At 34.9% G+C, this 24,396-nt stretch overlaps 1 protein-coding gene across 1 annotated transcript in view; it reads left to right on the top strand.

Annotated features, from left to right (window-relative positions):
* Nucleotides 1–24,396, top strand: part of EYS (eyes shut homolog) — an 868,863-nt gene that overhangs the window by 181,691 nt on the left and 662,776 nt on the right. The window contains exons 11-12 of the mRNA XM_027698171.1: nt 6,911–7,164; nt 17,442–17,546. Coding sequence (XP_027553972.1) covers nt 6,911–7,164; nt 17,442–17,546 — 359 coding nt within the window. The remainder of the gene's footprint in view (nt 1–6,910; nt 7,165–17,441; nt 17,547–24,396) is intronic.

Raw genomic sequence — 24,396 nt, forward strand, 5'->3', positions numbered from 1 at the left:
AAAGGCTTTAATTCTATGCTGTGTCCTAGACTTAGAAGCACTGTAATTAATATGCTTTAGAGTTTCTATCTAGGAAAGATTGCAATAGTGCACAACATTAAAATAAAAACAATTAAAAATTTCCTCCACTCCACTGCTATTTTTGTAGTATCTCCTGTAAAAATAACTGAAATCACCAAATAAGCACAAAAACACAGACTAGTATATGATTCTCAGTATAGCAGAGTTAAAAGGAATTTTTGTCACAGAATCCTTCCTTTTTCCCAGCTTGCAATCAACTCTTGTATCAAATAACTGGACCTTATTCTTTATTTGGCTGATAAATCTGTGTTTTTCCATTCTATATCAGGAAAATAATCCTGATAGAAGTACAAAGCCATGTTTACCTTACAAAATCCACCAGCATTTACTGAGAAATTAGTAGGTCTGAAGCTTTTGGTAAAAAAGAAATTTTGATTTTAGCTTGTTAACCCAGACTTGGTTTACTGACAGAAAACACTTGCTTCTTACTTTTTTAGTCTTTGAAAGACATTTGAGAGATCAGTCATTTTACCTAAGGAACAAGAACACAGGTCATTAAGATCCAAATCCTAGATGGTCAGTTTTGTTTAGTGGAGTACCTGACCCCACAAGAACACAATTGGTTATTTTGTCAAGACAAAGCATGCATAATACCTGCTTTGATGAAAGAGCATGGTCATTTCCTAATTGCAGTGAACCATGTTTTTAGAGGACTAAACCATGCCTGCCTTAAAAAAAATGGTATTTCCCAGGTTATTGTTAGCAAGTGAAACAACAATAATTTCACCTTTGCAATACACCATTAAAACCAAAAGAATACAAGAGGAAATGCTGAACATAACTACTGTAGTCACCCATCCTTCTTTAAAGACTTGCAATTTGCATTTCTATCCTAAAATGATATCATTTTTCGTAAATAAGAGCTGTATTTGATGCAAAGTATTTTCAGAAGGACATAAGAAAACTGTCAGTAGAATATATGGAGAATTAGATTGTAAGTGCCATTAAGAACCCAACAGAGATCCATTTTTAAAATTATTACAGTCATTCAAAACCTAACTTACTTAATAAGTGCAGAAGATAAATGTATGCCAAAATGTTATGTGTTAGTTTTTTATTAACGTAAAATTAGTGTAGGACTCTAGACCTTTCTCATAGTTAAGAAATGTTAAATTCAAAACTAATTATTAAACTTTGGTCATAATGTATTGTTCGAGTGGTACCTTGATATAGTAATGCTAACACGGGGAAAGCATGGAAAATATCCAGCTTAGCTTCAAGAACATTCCCCTCTTTTAAGGTCTCACATTTTGCAGGTGGTCAGGTTTTTCCAGATTGGAAATAAGCTGTCATTTGAAAGTAATTTTTCTAACTTTTTGTGTCCTTATCTTGGCATATTCTTTCTCTCATGCCATTTTGAAATTACTCTTCCAGACAGTAGTGTCACATACGTGTATATTTATATATATATATATATATATGCATTTCTATACACATATTTGCAGAGAAATTCCTTTGAGTTCAGGAGGGGGAATTGCTCTGAGTGAAGGAGAGGGACTTTAAAACTATGATACACTGTAATTCTCAGTAAGGCTATATTTTAAGAGCAATATAATCACAGTAAGAAATCTTAGGAATTTTACTCCTTTGGTTTAGTGAGACTTCTCTTACAAATAAAGAGGCCTCAATCACAGAAGCACAAAACCTCTAATTAATTCTAATGAATTGTTGCACTTCCTGCTGAGTCTGTGCTGTTTGAGATATCATAAAGTAAGTTAATCAGCATGTATTTAAAATGATAACTTCTCCAAAGAATTACTGCTCCTGTCACTGGGTTGATGGTGTAGCTGGCACATACCATGAAATAGGCTAATTGCATCCACATAGCAAAGGAATCGCTTGACCTTCGGTCATATATACCTGAAAAAAAAAAAAAGATGAATAAGATTCATTACTTCAGTAAATAGACAGTATTGCTACACTAAAACAAAAACACTTAAATTTTACTTTCAAAAAAAACTGTATGTTACATTACTTTCTGGGTAGGAGAAGAAAGAGAGAACTGAGTTAATATGGCTCAATGATGAGCATTTAATGAATACTTTAAGTGAAAGAAATCTTCAGGGAGTATATCCTCCTGTTTTGAAGTTCAAGGGGGGATTTATTACTCTGTTTTCTTCACCCCTGTACATTTATTCCTTGTCAACATTACATTTTGGACAACTAAGATGCTAACTGAAATAAGATAATAATAATAGATATTTTACTGTAGTTTATGTAGTGAAAAGGAGCAACAAAGGGAAAATACAGAATTTAAATTCTGGGTGGTTTCCATTACCTGTCCTGTTTCTTGTTTCTTCAGTCCAGTCTGTTCAGATGAAGTCCTACACTTATAACCCCAGAATAGCCCAGAAAGAAGGACTGAGAACTGTTAGATTTCAGACAGATTATTAATTAAATTAGATGAAGTTAGATTATTAATCTAACAGCTGTATTGTAGGATTTACCACTGTCTAAAAGGTCATTATGAACTAATATATTCTAAAGATATATTTTAGTCAATAGCTACAATTCGGAGGTCAGCATTTCATGACTTTTTATGCTAGAAAACTTACCATTAAAGAATGGTAATATTCTTCAGTATTCAGTATATAAATATCAACATATACAATTAAAAGTTGAATTAATCTCAGTAGGAAAGAGTAAAGTGGCACATTGTAGAGTAAAATGCTTTAGAATATGAAACACTTCTTTGCAGGATGCCAACAAGATAATTTAGATAACTTCTGAATATCACAAAATTTAAAGCCTTTATTATTTTATTCATCTTTGAATTTTTCCAGTTTCTTCCAGCTGGATGAATGAGCTGTTTGATTAGATTACTTTTTATATCTAATTTTCTCTTTTCAACTTTATTCATCCTATATGATATATGCAATTTGACTGTAGGACCTAGTTGGCAGTGTCATATAAACTTAGTACTGTGATATATACTGTTTTCTGTAGCAATAATAAGCTTCTTTCACTAGAAAAAAAGGAGAAATATTCTTCTTCCCTTTGCTACAGCTCCAGAAGGTAGGTGAATATATGTCACAATTTCTTAGGGAATATCTCTGCAATAAGTTATACAACAGCTTTTCTGCAGAGAATACAGATACATATAAAAATTAAAAGTGAAACTAAATAACTTTTTAGTCTATTTATGAATGTGTGTGCAGTTCACATTTCAATTGGAAAGCAAAATAATTAGTACCGAGTAAATGTAGTTAATCTGCATTTATAATAATAAATATATTTAGATAATAACAATAATAATAAATATTAAATAATAAATATTTACAAAACTAAGTAGAAGGACTCTGGGAAATCTTTGCTAATGTCAGGCTTCAGTGCTCCTATATGCCTCCTATATATAGAGAGAAAATATCTGGGTCACCTCCTGGCACAGGTTTGCAAAGCCACATCTTCAGTCTGGTCTTCAGCTTTTTTCAGTCATTTTAAAGATCCATCTGATGTACCCAGTTATTTATTCAATAGCACACAAATCACACTACGTCTTTAGTGCAGAAAGCCTATGGTGACACTGTGACAACTGCACTGGCTTGATTAACTAGTACCAGCTTGCTTACCCGCACACCTACTGTTCCAGACCTTTGGTGATAAAAAGCTATATCCTACTGCATGTTGGTAGGAACACATTGCAGCTATGGCACAACCATAAGCACTTCAGTAAAACATTCCTTCTTAGACTAAATTCCATGCCTGACATATCTGCATCTCCATTTAACATTTATTTTACAGACATATCAAATTATTGTGCAACATTATCTAGAATTAGGCAGTGGAGTAGTAACATCCAATTGTCTGCATGATGTGTGGGAGTACAGCAATCCACAATAAGGTAACTGTGGCTAGTGTTTGCTACTGACTACAAAAATCCATGTTTGTAGCAAAAGCATTGAGGTATTTGTTTTTCCTCCTAGGATCTGTAACACTCAAAATTTTGCTATGGATGAAACAGTACATATGTGAAGCTAAGTACTGTTATTCCCATTAATGTTAATACAAAATTTTTCATATCTTGCTTTTCTCTGGGGCCATGCTCATTCTTTCAACGTTCTCCTGGTTTGTAAGGTTGACATTTTAGTCCTCTTTAAGAAAGAGGCCAGGGGCTGTCATTAGCATCTCCTGGATTTTGCCGGGAAGTGTCCTACACACACACACCAGAGAGGCCACACTCAGAGCTGAAGCTGGAGCAGGAGAGGCAGTAGCCATTGGCTCCAGCACAGGAGTTAAACCAGTGATACCCAGCCCAGGCCATTACAAGGCTGAGCCGCTACACTGAGATGTCAGCCCTCTGATAAGGGCAAAAATGTTACAGTGCATGTACTTTTAATGTTTGTGCATAATGAAATTTTATATGAGTTGAAATTTACATTTAGCTGTAAATGTCACAATTTAACCCCCACCAGCAGCCAAGCACCAGGCAGCTGCTCACTCACTCCCCCACCATCAGGCTGGAGGAGAGAATCAGAAGGCTAAAAGCTAGAAAAATCATGAGTTGAGTTTAAGACAGTTTAATAGGCAAAGCAAAAGCCACGCATGCAAGCAAAGTAAAACAAGGAATTACTTCACTGCTTCCCATGGGCAGGCAGGCGTTTGGCAATCTCAAGGAAAGCAGGGCCTCATCACACATAATGGTTACTTGGGAAGAAAAACTCCATCCTTCCAAATGTCATCCACTTCTTCCTTCTTCCTCCTGGCTTTACATACCGAGCAGGACGACATATGGTATGGAATATCCCTTTCATCCATTTGGGTCACCTGTCCCAGTTGTGCCTTCTCCCAACCTCCTGTGCACAGTAAAGTAAATGTATGAAATGATTTATTTGAACTGCATTCCTTTAAAAAATGAGAAACACAATCAAATGAAGCTCTCAAGAGGAGGGGAAGATTTCTCCTTTGCTAAGAAGTTTAGGTTGGAAGTGAGAATACAGCAGCTGTACCTGCTTGAGTAGGTACTGCAGTAGCAACGGATCTGTAAAGCAAAAACAGTCATGCTGAAGACCCCAGGTTCACCTTACAAGCTCATCACAGGGGTTTTATGTCAAAAAGATATAAGGTCCCAAAACCCACCAGACTGATTTATTAAAGTGGCCTTCAGTTCTTTTAGACCTTGAGGCCATGCATGGGAAAAACATGACAATGTTTCCAGGAGGTCAAAATAACACACTTTTACTGCCAAACTTTGGAAAATAAGGGAACTTGGCAAAAGTTTAAGGCAAATATTTCACAAAGCATTGACTTAGCAAATTCCAACCCATCCAAGTTTAAGTTAACCAAATCAAGGAAAAGGGAATTAGGAGAAGAAGAAATGAAGAAAAAGAGAGAGTGAGAGAGACAATTATAGCTACCGCCTTAGACCCAATGTAGAACCAGCTACTACAAATCCAAGGACAATAGGGCCGTGACCACGAGGAGGTCTTGTGGTCCATTACTTCCTATAGTTGGCCACTCCTGTGGCCAACCTCCCCCAAGTGGGGCTTTTGGTCTGCCAGCCATTTGGGGTCTGGGTTAGGGGTTCCAGAGGGTGTGGTACTTGGTTTCAGGTGTGTCAGTGGCTGCACTAAAGGCTCTCAAGGAGGCAGGGCATGAGGGTAGAGCACCATTCCACCTTGGCAGAACCTGATCTGCCTCCTCCACCCCCCTCCCTCAAATTATTTTGAGTCATTGATAATTTTAATAACTTTTTTTCAGTCTCTCAGACTCATGACCATGCTAGATGAGATATGGAGGGCTTACTTCAAGCAAGCTCTCTTTTGATCCATGGACTAAAAGCCCATTAGCAGTTAGGGTCCGTTAGCTGTACTCCAGGGCTCACAGCTAGTGATTTAGTTTCCATAGGTCTACTATAAAAAACGCAGAGATAATAAACCAGGACAGAAGCAAACAGCCACATGAACAATCCCTTCTGTTAAAAATAAAGGAAAAAATACTCTTTCTGCCAGATGACTCAAGGCTTCCTTAACATGTTAGATCTTTCCATCATCTAGATAGCATCTCTATGGACTAAGAAGATGTAAGATTACTGTAAAATTATCTCCTCCTATGTGAGGAGACCTCTGTACATGATAAGGAAAGGATCAATCAAAGAATATATTGCCAAGTACAAGGGATTTCCTAATTTTACAAGATATGGGTTAGCTATGAGGTAGTCCAGATTTGTTTTCATTCACACATTAAAATGAAAAAAAGGCAGAAAGAGAAACGTGAGAAAGTCATCTCCAGTCTTGAACAATTTATATCTCATCCAACATTTGGGGAAAAAAATCCTGAACAATTTCTATAAAATTCTATAGATGCTTTTTTTTCCAGTTAGATAGCCATTGCAACTTTTGTTGCTAATGACACAGCAGTTTTATGCTGATTTTGTGTCCAGAGCAAGCAGAATCTAATATTGTTTCTTCATACTGATATTGTAGGGCAACTAATTATCTTTTCAGAAAAAAAATTAAAATGCATAATACGCATATTTATAAGAGTTTTTAATTCTAATATTTTCATTTGAAGCTTAATATTAAAAGTTATAGAGCTACTAGTTTGTCCCATGTAAATAGCTAAGATTTTCCTTATTGTTTGGCTTCATTGAATTATTGCTAGCAGTCTGTGTGAGATGAATTTACTTAGTGTCTAACTAAAAGTAAAGAAAAAAGATTGAAAAAAAGATAGATTCATTTGTGGGTGATTCAAAGTGGGAACATTGTTAACATTATAGCCATTATGGACCATTATATTCCCGGCTGGTGATTCCGGGGGTGCTTTTCCCCTCTCCTCATCTTTCCTCACCTCGCCTCGCCTCTCCTCTCCTATTTTCTCATTTCAATAACAGGTGCATATGTCCCCTTGGCTACACTGGCACATATTGTGAACTTGATATAGACAATTGCATTGGAAATCAGTGCTCTGAATACGGATTCTGCCAGGACCACTTGCATAATTACAGCTGTAATTGTGTGCCCGGATATGAAGGTCCCTTCTGTGAAGTTGAAACTAATGAATGCTTAAGTTCACCATGCAAAAATGGAGCTACTTGTATGGATTTAAGTGGCCACTTTTCTTGTCGTTGTACTGCTGGGTTCAAAGGTAAGTTTTATCTTTTGAAGTGCCTTGTATTACAGATGTGAATGTCCCATTCTATGTAAGCAATGTTTATATAATTGTTTAATAACAGATAGATATATATATATGAATATGCATATATTTGCATGGTTGTATGATTTACAAGAGTTTTAACTGAATTAGCATTGAAATTCTTAGATTGTGTCTCCTAATTCTTCCTCAGCTCACCTTCCCATCACTAAACATATAATTCTGAGCTTTAGCTTTGCTGCTGTTGGCAAAACATTGATCAAGTTCCAAAACACAATTTTAATTGTATTATTTTATTTTCACTGTTATGCATTCTTAGCTGTCATGGCTTTAGAAATATATAGCCTAATAAGAACAAATGCTTTGGTACAGAACAGGAAAATCTAAGCATGAGGAGGAATGAGATCAGCAGTATCATCTGTCTGCATGTATGGGATATAAACAGCTATATTTGAGTGACTCCTCTTCTATATGCCGGAGATAGGGCATCTGCCTGTCTTAGACATCTTTTCTAGGGAGAGATGGGCTGTAAATTTCTGTATTGCATTAGATGAATCCTACAAAACTGATAACATGATTCCTTCTTGTACTAATTTTTGGGTTTGTGTTAATAATACTGATATTCAAACTATGTGTGAGAGGCAGAAAATAATTTTGTATCCAGCAATACTGAAGTGTTGCATTTCCAGCCTTCAGTCTATATCATTGAGCACAGTTATTAATGCGCTGAATGCTTCTCTGTTGATAATCTATGGTATGCTATCACTAACAAAGACAAAAATAAATAGTATATTATGTATAGTGTTGTTTGTACTAGCTAATCATTAATTTACATCTTACTCTTTCAAACTGCTGAGGGCTTTTGCTCCAATTCAGACAGTGCATGTAGTACTAGATTTATTCTGTCCCAGTTAAACCCCTGAGATGTTCAACACATATTTGGATCTTTCTGGGTCACTGCCAAAGTGCTGAACTATTAAGTAATTATAACTTCACTGATATTTTTTCATTATACATTCTGGCTAGCTTTTAGCATTTTATCATTAACATTTTTAATTTCGAGTGTGATTATGTTCCCTTTTATATATATATATATATATATATATATATATACATATTTATGTATTTATACACTGGCAGATTTGTTGCCCTCAATTTGTGTATATAATTTCCTTGTAATTTGAATGGCATTTATTAAAAGGTGTTATTTCCTGTTCATGCTTATTTATTATTAAATGTGCAACAAAACAAAGGAATGTCCCAGAAGTGGCTTAAATTCCAGCAAGATAGCACAACTACATCTGACTACAAGTGAAGAAAACATACTTGGCTCACCTGTTCAAAATCTAACATAATATATTTCCATTTTGCTGCTGAAACTTCAACCCTTATTTCATACTTTGCTGGACTTGGTGGGGAACTTCAACCACCCACATATCTTCTACAATAGAGTGGGGTATAAGATCTGCTTGGAAGAGTCCTGTAGGATAAAACTCCAGAGAGACAAAGGGTCCAAGAAAGTCTATGACTACCAAGATCACGAGCAGTTCATCTCAAAATACCAGAAGGCCTGTAGGGATGATCAAGGAACTCGTGCCCAAATTCAAACACAAAAAAGGAAACATATAGAGGACAGGAGCAAGGACAGGTAACCTGGTAGGAATTAGAGACACTATCTGAGAAAGCAGCAATAAGTTTAGGAAAGTCAAAGCCAAAATGCTGTCAAGTATAACAAGGATGTGAAATACACCAAGAAGGGCTTCTGTAAGCATTTATGTGACAAAGGGAAGAGAAGAGAGAATGTAGTCCCATTGCTCAATGAGATAGAACCTTGATGAGACTGGACATGGAGAAGTTTGGGTACTGAATGCCACCTTTGCTTCAGTCTGTGCTGGTGAGGCTGTCCTTCAATAATCCAACAACCTGAAACCAGAGAAAAAGTCTGAAGCAAGGAAGACACACTTTTGATGGATGAGACTCGGGAGAGGAAATACTTAGGCAAACTGAATATATATTTGTCCATGAACCCTGATGGGATGCACCCAAAAATCATAGCATCATAGAATTTTATAATCATTGAAGTTGAAAAAGATCTCTAGGATCACTGGGTCCAAATATTAAGATACCACCACCATGTTCACGGCTAAACCTTATCCCCAAGTGCCACATCCACATATCTTTTGAACAGTTCCAGGAGCGGTGATTCAACCACTTTCCTGGGCAGCCTATTCCAGTGCCTGAACACCCTTCTACTGAAGCATTTTTTCCAAATATCCACACTAAAGTTCCCCTGGCACAACTTGCTTACATAAATGATATAATTACATATTACTCTGGCCTCCAATCGGGAGGTCTGGAGACACACTATCTATAATGCTGCTACTACCTTTGAGAACACACACAGGATCACTCTCGAGGAGAAAAGACAACGCAGAAAGAACTGTGTCTTGTCGATACCACCTAAGGAGTCTTTCTGCTGTGCCTTTTGCAACCGGACTTGTCTATCTCACATTGGCCTTTTTAGCCACCAGCGTGCTTGTACCAAATGTGGGTAGAGCCCTTCCCAAATCTTCGTTCATGAAGCCTAGCCATGATGAACTACATATTACTGAAAAAATCTTTTTTAAAAAAACCAAACCTTTATTTTATCACACAATGAGGTATTATATAATAGCATTTCCACAGAAGTAAATTTAAAGAAAAATGTCACATTAAGGGTAACTCATTACCACACTTACTGAATATATTAAATTCTGATTTTAAGCTGCAAACAATTAATAAAAGGCTGTTTAAACTCACAAAAATATTATCAGTACCCTAGAAATTCTATTTTCATAGTCTCTATGGTTCAATGCCCTATGATTTATGATCCTAAGATATTTTCCAGCACAAAACAGATTTAAAGTATGGTCATAACTTTATGTTATGAATCAGTGATTAGTATCCCAGTGTAATACTAAAAACTTCATAATTACTCTTATCTCATTTGTATGTGTGCGTTTGTTATGTTGTTTCTCTGTAATTTGGCATTCTAACATATCCAGATGTACTTAGTTTTTCTTCGTAAATAGTAAATTCCCTTTCAGATGAAATAGCAAAGGCAATACTGAATAAGCTAAAGAGTAAAATGGAAATTATTGTTGCTCAGTACTCTGTATGTATTTGTGGAACTATCATACTTTGTATACTAGGATTCATAGATATTGCAAATAACTTCCCACTTATTAGGTGGGAGGTGACCCAATATCTCTCCTGCTATTAAATGAATCCCTGTGTTCTCTTTGATATAACATTAGAATCAGTTTTTATTTCAGAAGCAAAATGTTAAACAGACAACTCATATCTCTCTACTTTGTCTAGTTGATTGATCAATCTGATGTCTATCAACATTCCTCAGAAACTTTGCATTCTATTAGCTAGGGACCCCTTAGGCAGTGTAATGGGGTTTGTCAACATGAAAAACATGATTTGATTTTTTTAAAAAAAAATTCATAAAAAAATGCAAGGCTTGGGTATTTTCATAATAAAAACAAATGCTTTGTAACATCATATACCACAGTCTTTCCTTTTGAACTGTAAATGATACTTGTGATGGAGACTTTAATATGGAAACATTTGGTATATGCCTGGTGCCCTCTCCACTGCCTATAAGAGAATTTCACCCGTGTTCAAACTTGGAAGTTTGTAATACAATTATAAAAATTGAGTAAATAACTTCTTTAACTTTTGATTAAGTGATGACCCTGTATATCACCTACTTCTGGCTCAGTTTTTCAAACATAACATAGTGCTGCTCACCTTCAGAATAATTCCCAGTCTATCCTTTCTTCTGCACCTTTTTGTTAACTCTATCTCAATACATCAATGTTCAGCACCAAATAATTCCAGCTTTCATGATGACTGGTATTTCTAAACAAATACCACTGTGCTTATTTCTGGTTTAAAGGAAGATCTTGGAATTCTTCGGGGAAAAGAAAAAAGCTATCCTAACACATCCTACATTAAAACTCTTTTGTGTTTAGATGCCCACAAAAATGTGAAGGCAGCTACTGAGAACTCAAAGTAGATAGGCAATATTGCCTCATTTGTTTCTCTTGAGGGTTTGTATCTATATAATGTACAGTTAAATTTGGGAAATATTTTTATTCTGAATATATACTTATATCCCACATAGCAAGATATTGATCTATCTTTGCTTTAGCCATGTGTAAGTAATAACGGTATTGAAGCTCATCACTAATGTAGGCCTTCCAGTGACTTTTTGGGTTTGACATTAATATATGCTATATGTGATGCTCTTCAGTATTCCTCTTTTTGTCCAAAAGAGGAAAATGTCATATGGGCTTTTTGAAATCCTTCCATTTCTTTAAATTTCTGTGCTTTGTTTTTACTTTTTTATTATACAAATACATAGGAGAAGTCCATGTAAAATTTGAAGTCCGTCTGTGGAAGTATTTAAGTGTTGGTACTTTCAGTATATTATTAATTTGTTTTACAACAAGGCTGGGCTGGGTGTGTGGCTCAGGGCATTGGGCAGTGCAGCCTCTGAAGGGGTTCTGGCTGGCTTCTTCTGGGGAAGAGTGATTATTGCTGGCACATTGTGCCAGTGCAGCCTGCCTGTCAGATGTAGAATGTAATCCCATGGAGAGAGATTAGCTGGACTCTTGGCAGTTTAGATTTGAAGAGTCACATACTTTCTCTGAGTTAAAACTCTTTCATAGATGCTAAACCAGTGGAGTGGTTTAACACCTCATATAAATCACTTTCCATCTGTAATAAGTGTTCACAGAAAGGATTACACTGCACGAGGTAAATAAAAATTAAATTTGTTTTGGATTTTTAACTACTACAATATGTTACACAGAAAAGATCTTGAAGAAAAGAAAAAAAACCAATCAAGTGTGTAGAACATCAAAGTTGAGAAAGGGAAATATCTGTCAAGTTCACAAAAGCCACACCTGAATGTCTGTCTTGCTTTTTCATAACTGCATTTTCTGCAAAGTAAGCAGAAACATTACTCAGGGTGATACCTGTCTTATCTAACAGAATAAGTTATGCTGCTTAGCAAGCAACAAAATTACAGACTTTGTTATCAAGTACATGACTGGAATGCTTTATATTTATACACATTTTACAAAATGTTGACAGTAAGGCATGAATCTTGCAAAGACAATCCTCAAATAAATTGTTAATGTTTTGGATACTAGTTGAACTTTACAAACCCTCGCGGTTCAGTTTTTTGGTGTTTTGGTTTTTTTCAGCAGTACTTCATTAAGTTTACATTAAGTAGAATTTTAAATCACCTGCTTTTCATCTGATCTCGGAAGAGAAGGATTAATTTTATGTCTTGAATATAACCTCAAGTGAGGAGTTTTATTTAAAAAATATATTCTTTAACATCCTTTTCTTAATTGTGGTCATTCTGTCTGCCTTTGCATCGTCAAACTTTATATTCCATTTTGCCTATAAAACAAAAGTTGGTATAAAAAGTATTTAAAAGAAACTTTGTATTCTTATATTTTTGCATGTGTTTTGTGATTCAGACAGAGGTATTATAGTAGTGGTGGCACTTTATAATAGATACTTTAAATATAATGTGTATTACATTATGAAAATAACATCTCAAATTATTTAATTTTTATTCTAATATCTGATGTTATATTTGAGAATGGTATGAAATTAAACTTATTCTGATATCAAAACAAAACTCAGTTTTGTGAATATTATACAAAATCAAACAATAGTTCAATAAGTTTGGATAAAATATGAAGTTAATGTCTTTAAGTTAAGCAGAAATAAAATGTGAACCACTGAAAGGTGCAAACTTTCAATATAAAGATCTTACAAAGTTCCACTTTTGAAGTGAATTCAATGAGACTTCATCCATTAGACTTATGAAAAGCAATGAGGTATTTTTTTACGCTTTGATCTCCAGTTATATTTACCTGAGAACTTTGGAATCTCTCCATTTGCTAAAATAGCATGATTATTTTGAACAGAGTAAGTGATATCAGTAACACTGGTGGAGGACAAAACATCTCTGCTAATTTTTTTAGCATGCACTTACTTAGGTCCTTAGGCTCTTCTCAAGGCTTTTGTGTTCCTGTAGAAAAATGTCTTGTGTATCATCAGTGTGTTGGCAGAAAATGTTGCTTCTAAAGATCAGGCAATGCAATTTGCAAGAGTGACAGACTTTCCTATAATTTCCTGTTACATATTTTAAGAACACTGCAATTTTATGCAGCATAAAATATGCTATAGAGTTAATAGTAGAAGACTTGGCTTGTGGTAATTTTCTACATTCTCTTTGTATTTCAGAATCTGGTGACATGATCCCTGTAAAGTGTTTAAGAACTCAGACCTTAAGCTATGATTTATTAAATAACACTTTAATAGTAATTATGTTCAGATGTGTTGTATTAATGTTAACCTTAAAAGTGTAAGCCAACAAAATATTTATATTTACATATTTTTGTGTTGAAAGTAATTTGTAGCCAATTAATGATTTTTATTTGATGTTAAAAGGAGATTCTCATCATACATTTCAAATATGTAGTTGAGATGAGCTGCATACTGAAAACAAAAAAGGTTTCTTTGTATCTGTCCAGCTTTTTTCATGTCTTGAATACTCAGAAAATATGATCTCACAGTAGCTTCATAGATTCTTTGATTCTCTCTGAAATATTTTTTAAATACTGCCCATATATTACCTTTGTACTCTGAGGACATGAATTCTTAAATTCCCATAGCAACTGTTTGCAAGAAGTTTTGGGATATGCCTTTTGTCAAGTGCAACTATCAATTTAATGGCACTCCAAGTTATAACACATAATCAGAGCTAGTCATTGTCTACAGCACACAAAAAGCAATTACCTTTATTTTCACTACATGTGTATTTGATTGGCAGAAATTGCACTAAAACATGAAGGCTTCTCCAAGTTTTAACATGGTTCACAGGAAAAATATGTTATTCTCCTAGCCTCTTCTGAGATGTACAGAATTACTAAAACTGCACTGTTAACTTTTAGATGAAAAATAATATCATTTTTTCATATCTGTAAATAGTACATTTTCCAGTGGCTAGATAGCTAAATTAGACACAAAACAGAGGAGATGTTGAAGGAATGGTAGTAGAGATACATAGAGACTAAAGTCTTAGCTGTTTGTGTCAAAAATACTGCAGGTTTGTCAGGAATAAAAACAGTGAACTATCTGTGTTTAATGTGTTAACAGCTGTTTCAACTGAAATATTTCAGAAAGTTTGGTTATCTTTCTAAATCAGTCTGTGAGTACTGTTAACTAGCACGACTTGTAAATCAGGCAGTGGTTTTCACAAATATATTCATTAGTTATAAGAAAGGTATTCTCAGTGCTTGATAACTCAGATGAGGTGGCTTGTACTTACTTCTTTGTCAACTGAAGTAATTTCTATGTAATAACAGCCTCTAACATAAAATCAGTGCCTTTTTAATCAGAGCAAGGATTTGCCCCCCCCATTTTCTTCTTCTCTTAAATGGAGAATGGAATTCATACACATGTAGCATGGCCATAGGTAATAAAAACAAAATACCTGAAACCAGATCATTGTCTGTTAAACAAGTATAGCATATATATCTCTACTGTACAGCATTGTTATGGATATTTGGGACTAATTGTCTAAATTGGAACTAAAACTGTTAATCTATGATATGGTGTAATATAGACTAATACACTCAGAAACACTATACTCGTTGAACTCTTAAAATAATAGGGATTAGTGGCAACATGTCAGAAATTAGATTCAGATTCTGATGCTACTAGTGAGAATTTCTTAGCTATACATTATAGAAGAAATTTATATTTTTCCAAATGAAGATGGAAAATAAATTATCTTTTTCTGCATCTTTTCTCATTTTGACAGAATCATTAGGCTTCCTGTCAAACTTGAAATAGGGAAATGGCTTTGACTCCTTTCTCACCTTTTCTACGTACAATTAGATTTTGCCGCTATTCCTTCACACAGTTAAAGCTCCAACATTCATCTCATGTCCCAAGTTCCTCTAACCTTCATTATTTCATCATCCTCTCAGGACTCCCCAGGTCTTGTAACATTTCATATAGTTCAGTCAAAACATAGCCACAGAATTAACCTTTTGATCAGATGCCATTTTGATTTTGATTTTCTCAAAGGGTTCACCTTGCCCAGTACAGGCTAATTTTTTGTTCTTTACTGAGAATACTCCGGAGTATTCCACAACTACTCTCTGTGTCTTTGTTCCTTTGTCTTATTTCCTACCATCCCATCAGGATTTACAGCCTGAATGACCACTCTATTGCACTTTTATAGAACTGTTGCAACTGTCTCTGCTTATTGTCCGTTTCATCCTATAAGGACTATTTTCTCAAGACTGGATACAGGACATCCTATATTGCATTTGGTATTGACATTTAGGGAACTGAATTTCACCCTAAACACTCAGTTTTAAAGTATAGATCCATAGTCAGAATTGTGCATGTAGTTGACTCATTTTCCTGCTGAATGCTATACTCTATTTCCTATGCCCAAAAGAAATGAAAATCAAAGAAGATAGATGAGAACAGTTCACAAGGAATTGTAGCTATACCTGCTACAGTCGTGTATTAAAATTGTGGTACTGTTCAATTCCATAAGATACCTTTGCTGCCTTAGATTCAGAAAGAAAGCAGAGACAGCTTCACAAAAAGGCAATAAGATGTTAACAAACCTTGGATATCATCAGTAAATGAGGATGATCTCATTCCAACATTTCCCCTAAAATTGCATTTGCTTTAACCTTTAACAATTCAAGGGAGGTGAAAAAATGTGTTTCAAGGAGTTTTTCTAGCACATGCTTCAACTTACCCATGGCTTGTGACCAGATAATTAATTTTAGAGGAAACTCTCCACCTGTCTACCCAGAAGAAAACAGATGCCTATGCATTTTTACTTATCTTCCTCAAAAGACACCCACCATAATCAGGGACCTGAACCAGAAAGCATAAGGAATGCAAATTATCAGAATGAGATCATAAAGACTGCACATAGTGCTACTACCTTATCAGCACTTCAGAGAAAATTCTTTAAAAAATTTAAGAACTGAGAAATGAATTTATATTTTGGTCAGTCCTTGCCATCTGTAATCCTCACTGGTGCCATGGCAAACATTAAGCAGCACTCAGCAGCTGCTCCTAGCAGATAGCTTTTTAGTTTACTGAGTTACCTGAACTCTCCCTGGACTATGCTTTTGTCTCACTGTTTTCATCCATGTATCTTGAAGTCTTACAGAAAATGAAGAGATGTTTAGAAGTAGGAAAAAACCCTAATAGGAACCACCCTGTCATAAGTTTAAGTGTGCAAGAGAATCTTAGTGTTACTATGGGCTTCTCCAACAGTGGCCTTTCGTATCTAGTAGATTCAGAAAATACAGATTTTAATAGCTGACTGTCTTCATTCATATGATTCTATGAGAGGGCATGTATGTGTGCTGTAGATAGGAGACCAAATAGTTTCCATAGTGCAAAGAATTCAGAGGAATTTTGGCTTTTTTTTTTGCTTTTATCTTCTGCTTTGCGGTTCACAGAAAGCTCAGCATGCTTTGTACACTGCTGACCTGTCATAGCTACTGAACATGATTTGCCTCCATATTCCTGTGGCTGGAAATAGCTTCTCCTGTTACAAATCAAAGCAACCCCTTTTGTATATTACAAATCTACATTTCATTATATCATCTTTGCTCTTAATTATTTCATCTCCTCTCATTTGCATTTTTCCTCATTAAGTGTTCTTTAGTGAATTGATCACCTTCCTTCTTTGTATTAAACAAAGAAAGAGAAATGTCCAATATTGCAGGACCGACAACTTGCTTTAGAATATAGGCTGAACTGTACTATTACACATCACTGTGTAAATTAGTGTTGACCACATTTTCATATGCAGTGATACTTCACAATTCTTTTTTAAAGACATGAAAGAAAATTATTCACAAAACTGGGCAAAAATTGCTTGGATACAGTAATTTTGTGTGATGGAAAAAACTCCAGAAGTATGCATAACCTCACTAAGAAAGCCTTCTATTTTCCTGATTGCCACACGTCCAACTTTGCCTGTCAAAATGGACTGTCTTGTAAGGAGAAATAGGAGAAAAAGTCTTGACATATAGGATGTCTATCAGTAGTCCTGTGTACTCAGTAAGTGTATTTTGGCCAGTGGGGTCAGCACATAGACTATGACAACCCACAGGCTTTTTTCTTTTTTTTTTAATTTAAACTTTCAGGAGAAACATGTTCTGTTCGTGTGAATGAATGTCTAGACAGACCCTGTTGGAATGGAGGAACCTGTGAAGAGGACATAAGTGGCTTCAAATGTAATTGTCCATTTGGTAAGTATTTATACTTTTTATTCAATTGCTAGTTTGCAATAGTGTGGCTGTGTGACTTCCACATCTGCTACTCCAGTGCTATAAAACCTTATACTGTGCTATAAAGTGATAGCATTCTGCTTACATTTTGAAAGGTACAGAGCTAGTTATCCAGATTAATAAAAATAAATTTTTTCTCTTATTTCTTAAATTTGTCAGAATGAATTCTTATAAATAACAAGCTACATAGATTAAAAAGTACTTGTAGTACTCAAACAGCCTGCTAAAGAAATATGACAGAACTGGAGATTTCAATTATTTAGTACCTATTTGTATAGACACCTTATAGCAACACATTCTTTCAAAAAATGTAGGTTCTAGGCAACAAAATGTAGAAATTGAGTAAACATACAAAATCTTGGTCTTTGAAATCCTATTCTGCTAGTCAAATTACTTAAAACAACTGAACACTGCTTTAATGTTTGTATGACCTCAATCTGGTAGCCTGAGCATGTGCACTTTGTGGCATTTTAAGTATTCAAAGTATTGTATAAGGCTGGAAGATATGGTAGAGGATATAAGGGACATCCAAGATGGATCAGGCCAGGTGGCCAGTGAAATAAGAACAGAGTAAAAAGACCAATCAAAATTAAGGGAGAAAGATATATAATGTTGAAGATTTTGCTTTGCTAATTATATATACTCTGTTTAATTTGGGATTTTGCATATTATTGTGTATTGACTAAGAAAATATAGAAGAGGTTGGGCTAAGAATTCCTGACCATAGAAATCCTTTGACTTGGATCAGCAGCTTTCTCCATTTTTATTAAATATTGTGGCAAAAAAAGCCTGTGGTAGAGATTTTGCAACTGGTAAGTTCATTCATAAATATGGATGAGAAAATACTGATAAATTCTGAAAAGGTTTTTGTTTTGACATGCATTTATAAGCTCATTGTTAATATGGAAAATAAGGTCAGAAAAATTAATTTTATACTGTACTATGGTGTTTCAAAGATACTGATGGTGATCAGTAAAACCTGGAAATATCAGAGTACTGAAATACAGGTCTCCAACCATCCCTCTCAATTGGAACAACTGATTTAAAGAGGACTTTAATGTAATTAATATCAAGAGATCCTTAAATTTTTTAAGGGTGGTATTCCACCGAGTTGGGAACTGAAGACAATATCTTCAAAGGTAAGGTGATGCTTTCAAGTTTGTTGCTTCATTGCTGTAAATATAAGCATGTCAAGCATTTCACTGAATAAGGGCTGCAGGAAAACATTAACACAGACGTTATCTCCTTTGTTCTTCTGAGATTCTCACATGTTTAACTCTTGTTGCTAAAACTTTTACCCGTAGCGGATTTTAAACAGAAGTATTCTGCACCTCCTTTCACAGATGTGAGAGGAGATCTCTTTCATGCACTGCGTGTCAGTGATAAGAAAGAAAATTGTTGTGACATAGTCTTAGTAGATCGTTTGTGCCTTTTTCTTTAAAGAAAAGTCAGTCTGTAAACTTTTTCTTGTCCAATTAATTTTTATTATAATTCTCAGTGTGTGCATATCATCTGGAACAATGAAGTTTATGAAATGGACACATATACAGTAGAAATTATGAGTTTCATTCTATTGACTGTAATAAAATGCTGTGAATAGCAGTGGTTCTTTTACATCATCAGTCAAATGATCAAAAAATTCACAGTGAATCATGACTTATCTGTAGAAATGCTGTATTACAATTTGCAGTTCCATTATTAATATAATAGCAAACTGAATTAGAGAAGGAGAAAATTGCGTAGTGATGTACATACCTAACAATGAGCTGAAAAGAGGAGAATTTTAATCTAAATGTGATATGGATTCCATTTGTGCCCTTGGGTAAATTAATTAATATCCCAGTTCATATTCTCTGGGTGAAGGTGTAGATAAACAAATGTAACCATGTCACAAATACATTGCAATGATTAAGTAATGTCTGTAAATTGCCTGAAAACACAAGTTGCTACATTACTGGATAATTTTACTACTAGCTCAGTTCTAACAAAAGTATCACTTCAAAAGATAACACAGCTAACTTAAGTTGTTTCAGTTTTCAAACTTACATGTAGAGTTCCTTCATCCTTGAGTAGTATGATTTCCTGTTAAGAAATCAGAACTATATCTATTTAGCAAATCTAAATGATATACATTTAATTGCATGTGCTAATTTTATGAAAATACATCTTATGTTTTATTAGTCACTTTCAAGTAGTTCAATGTCTTAACATGTGGTCAATTTTAATTCTTAAACTGTTATTTTTATATGACAAATCTCCTTTTCACAGCTTTAAAAATAATTCATTAAATTCTCTATAGTAAAACCAAGATATTTCTTAGAAATTATTTTAGTATTCCATCCCACTGTTGATAAGATATTGTCACTAAATAGGATGAAATGAGGTCATTTAATCATACAGATCATTAATTCCCATAAATGTATCCTGGTATTGCTGGAAACCTGACATAAAAATAGATAACTAGAGTAAATTCTTTCCTTTTAAGCAATTTGGTTTGGGTTTTTTTTCTTTTTCCATGTTTGGTTTTGTTCCTTTTAATTTCCCTGTACTATACTCTAATTTTGTTATCACAGCGTAAGAAGCCCATCCATCAAAAAGTATAAAAAGGTATATGTGACTTTAAATAATGGACTCTTCTGGGTCCACTTTTGTGGATTTTTGTGGCAGAGCACAATCATCTTTTTGCATCTCAAGATAAGAAAGAGTAATATACAAATGGATCAAATAGAATCAGACAACGTCTTTAGATATCGTATGAAATAATTACGTAGCTCCTTTTTTCTCTATGTAGAAGACACTTGTGTCTTTCAGGTGAACATCGTAACCATCTTTTGAAAGTGTTTAATAGGAAAGTAATTTTATAATAATAGCTTACTGACATATTCTGATGAACTTATACAGGAGATTTTACAAGCATTACTTTTGAACTTTAGCATTTTAGATAATAGTATTTCCATTGGATTTTTTTGATTTCTAATGTGGCTCAAACTATCACACTGATGAACAGTGATGGTTGATTATGGTGTATGATTATCAACAGTGAATTTTTTTAAGGGATTTTTTTAAAATAATGTTAAGACTGCATCCTTTTATAGGTCTTTCTTTTCTGGGACATAGAACATACCACTTCAACACCATTTGTTTATCTATATACCTTTATCTGTATATATATGTATATATATATGAATGTATACATATCTGAAAGGTGTATATTTCTATACTTATACCTTCCTAAAAGAGTAGCTTGCAATATATGGACCATTGTGGACAGACTTGACATTGACACTACATGACCAGCACTTCCAGACACAGAAGTTTCTTGTGCACAGGCAAATTTCCAGTCTTCATGGAGAAAGGGTCATGACATTGGAACTTATCATTAGACCTAAACTAAAAGAGTTAAACGAAATAATTGAGCCCCACCTTGTGTTTCAGATATCTAGAACAGCGTGGTTTAAAGGATTTGGTTGTGTTAGGTGTTCATAGCAAGCTGCTGACAGTGGGGGCCGCAGGGGGGTATGTGAGGACAGGTCAGGACTACCCTGTGCCAGACAAAGCCGGTTCCAGCCGGCTCCAACCCTCTCAGTGCAGGGCACGGCGGAGCCCACAGCTGAGGGGGGGCATGTTGGAGAAAATATATTTAAGGAAAGGTAAAACACTACACAGAAATGTGTGATAGAGAGCAGTGCAGAAAGAAAGTATGTGAGAAACAGCTCTGCAGTCACCAAAGTCAGTGAAGAAAGAGGGGGACAAGGTGCTTCCAGCACCAGAGCAGAGATGCCCCTGAAGCTTGTGAAGAAGACCATGGTGAGACCCGCAGCCCAAGAGGGTCTATGGCGGAGCAGGTTTCCAGCTGCAGCCAGAGCAGGTGTATGTGTCCTGAGGACAGGGCTGGAGGAAATTGCAGCCTATAGAAACCCACGCTGGAGCAGACTCCTGACAGAATCTGTAGCTTGTGGAGAGGAATCCCAAGCAGGAGTAGTCTTTCCATAAAGGACTGCATCTATAGAGATGCCCCATGCTGGAACAATTTTATCCTGAAGGACTGCAGAATGTGGGAAAGACCCACATTGGATTAGCGGAAGTGTGAGAGGGAAGGAGCAGCGGAAGGGAGCACTAGAAAAGCAAGGAATTCCAAAGAGCCTGAAATCTGTGTTCCAACATAGCAAGAAGTCTTTCAGTGTTAAATAATACCATCTGGTAAGATGTTTTTCATCAATTTGATCAGAAGAAACTGCAGCCTCTTTACTTGGAGCAGAGAAAATCTCCAGTCAGAACGAAAAATACTAAGGAAAACATGATAGGTGCTGTTTTTTGCCATCACTTACTCATGTGATCTTTTTCATTAGAAACATAGGGACTGATCAGTATTGATTAATTTGTATTCTGAATTCAGTGGAATAAATGGGCAACATAAACCCATCTTCATCAATGGAACCAATGGCAGAGAAAATTTCAGTGGTGATACATATGCAGCTAGTATATGATATCAGATTTAATATGTGATATTGGAGCTAACATGGTTTTGGCTCCATACAGAGTGAATGTAATTCTTCACAGAGTCTATCAAGAAAGCTGAAGGGTAGATAACTGATGAGGAAGGCCTGGAGGACATTATTTGAATCTTTGTTGTGCTCCAAGATTTGTTAAGATTAATGTGTCCACAAAACATTTTACCTATCAGTGAATCAGCATTTTTAGTAGAGAAAAAAGTATCCATGGAGAGTGTTAGATCTGCTCTTGTTTCAAGAAATACCATGTACATTTTCAAAACCCATGGATTCATTGCCTATATATTTTACTGTCTTGCAGTTTCTTTGTACATTCTTCTTCTTTTATGTGGCTCAGTCTTCAGATCATTTTTATTAGTCCCTTGTGTTTATTTTTTTTCATTTTGGCTATTTATATTGCTCATTGAAACATTATTCTTTTTTTTTTCCTTCAAAGTTTGTTTTATAATGCCTGCTTCAGGTTATTTTCTGAAGAAATGCCACTTGTTGCCCTTTCCATTCTTCTCCCTTTGGTATTTCCCTTTTTTTTTTCCTCTAAGATAACTAATATTTAGAAACACTTATTTGTTGCAGGTATGTTTATATGGACTAATTAAATTTCTGTTTCTTGCAGGCAGGCTAGTTAGCAAGAATTTTTCTTTACTTTGTCACTGAGTACTTGTGTTCCTTTTATGATTAACCTGGTACTTATTTATTTGTTTTAATTTTCAACTTTGTTTTTTAATTACTTTTATAGATGAGCTCTGTTAACTGATCTTTTCAGATCCCCTGGTTTATTAATGTCTAATTAAGCATTTCAAATTTGGAGAGACTGTTTTTACAGGTTTTCTTTTTCATTTAGTTCACTCTAGGTAAAACATTGTGTGGAGTGCCATGGTAGCCTTTTATTGAGGGAGTGACTCACTGTTTTACTCACCTTTTTCTTTTAGTCTTTCAGCTAGATGAGAGTAGGAGTAAAATGGAAGATTTCATTTTTGTATGTTTCAGTGTAGATGAATATGCCATTAGACTTTGCTTTACATCTGAAAAATTCTAAACATAGCACCTTGTTTTGAGAAAAATAAAATCATGAGTGACTTCAGAAAGATTAATTTTTTAAAATAACATAAAAGATAAGCAGCAGCTGAATAAAATTGTAGCAACAAAAAGATATCTAACCCAGCTGTTTCCATGACAACCTCCCTTTTTGGATTTAAAAAACCCATTTCTGCATTACTCCTGAGCTACTCATCACTTTCATTGTATGCTATTTCAATTGATATATATTTCTATTTCATCCATATAAAAAGGTCAGATGAAACACGATAGAAAGTATTTTTCTATTTGTATTATAGTAGTGTCCATGATGCCTGATTTATATTAGAAATAATTATGTAACATTCATTATGTACATGTTTTCATTTTCTGGTAGTGTCAGCATTAACATGAGAGAGTCCAATAGGTTTTGTTTGTTTGTTTTAAGGGCAATTATCATTGTTGTAAAGAAAATAGGAAATGGTTTGATATATTAAGGATTGGTTTCCCTATTTTGTAGTTGTAGAGACAACATTGATATACGCGAGGTGAACACTTTGCTAGAAAGAGGTACCAGTCTCATGTATCAGAGCTTTAACTGAGAGAGCTTACATTCAGAAAATTAAGTTTTAGATAGCTGTAGATGAGATGAATCCCAGCTGAAGTGATTTTCTCTATGACTAGAGACATTGCAGTAAAAGTAGACAGAGGTCTCCTTGGTGTTATTCTGATGCTATTTGTCCATCTTTACAACTGAATTTTGGAGATTTTTTTTAAATTCACATAGTTTTCTGATATTCGCATTATACCTTTAAGGTTCCAAAAAGGCTTCATCTACTTTAATAAAGCACAATTATTTGTTTTAATCCATTGTCTGGATCTGAAAAAGACATGCAGAATATGTGTATATATTATACCTAAATGTGAATCATCAGAGAAATAACATGAAGGATGTTAGGTGTAGCAGGATGATAAGGGCAGAATTGCAGTCTGTATAAACAGTGAAAATAAGCTTTAATATGGCACCATTAAAAAGTTCAATAAGATGAAACCTCACAAAAGCTACCACACAATTTTATTAAGTTCAACATAATTGGCAGTCCTTTTTAAAAAATAACTCAGGACTAAAATAGTGAAGCTACTGCCCGAATTGTGGAAGTACAGTGACAGTGTTTGAGGTAAACTGCACACTGCCTGCATATGTTATGCCTCCCACAATTGATAATAAAAATTTAAACTAATTAATAGCATGGTTTTGCTGCAGCCAAATTATAGTCTAGGCTGCC

The sequence above is a fragment of the Neopelma chrysocephalum genome, unplaced genomic scaffold, assembly GCF_003984885.1.
Source record: "Neopelma chrysocephalum unplaced genomic scaffold, ASM398488v2 Primary Assembly neopelma1_23b, whole genome shotgun sequence".
NCBI lineage: Eukaryota > Metazoa > Chordata > Aves > Passeriformes > Pipridae > Neopelma > Neopelma chrysocephalum.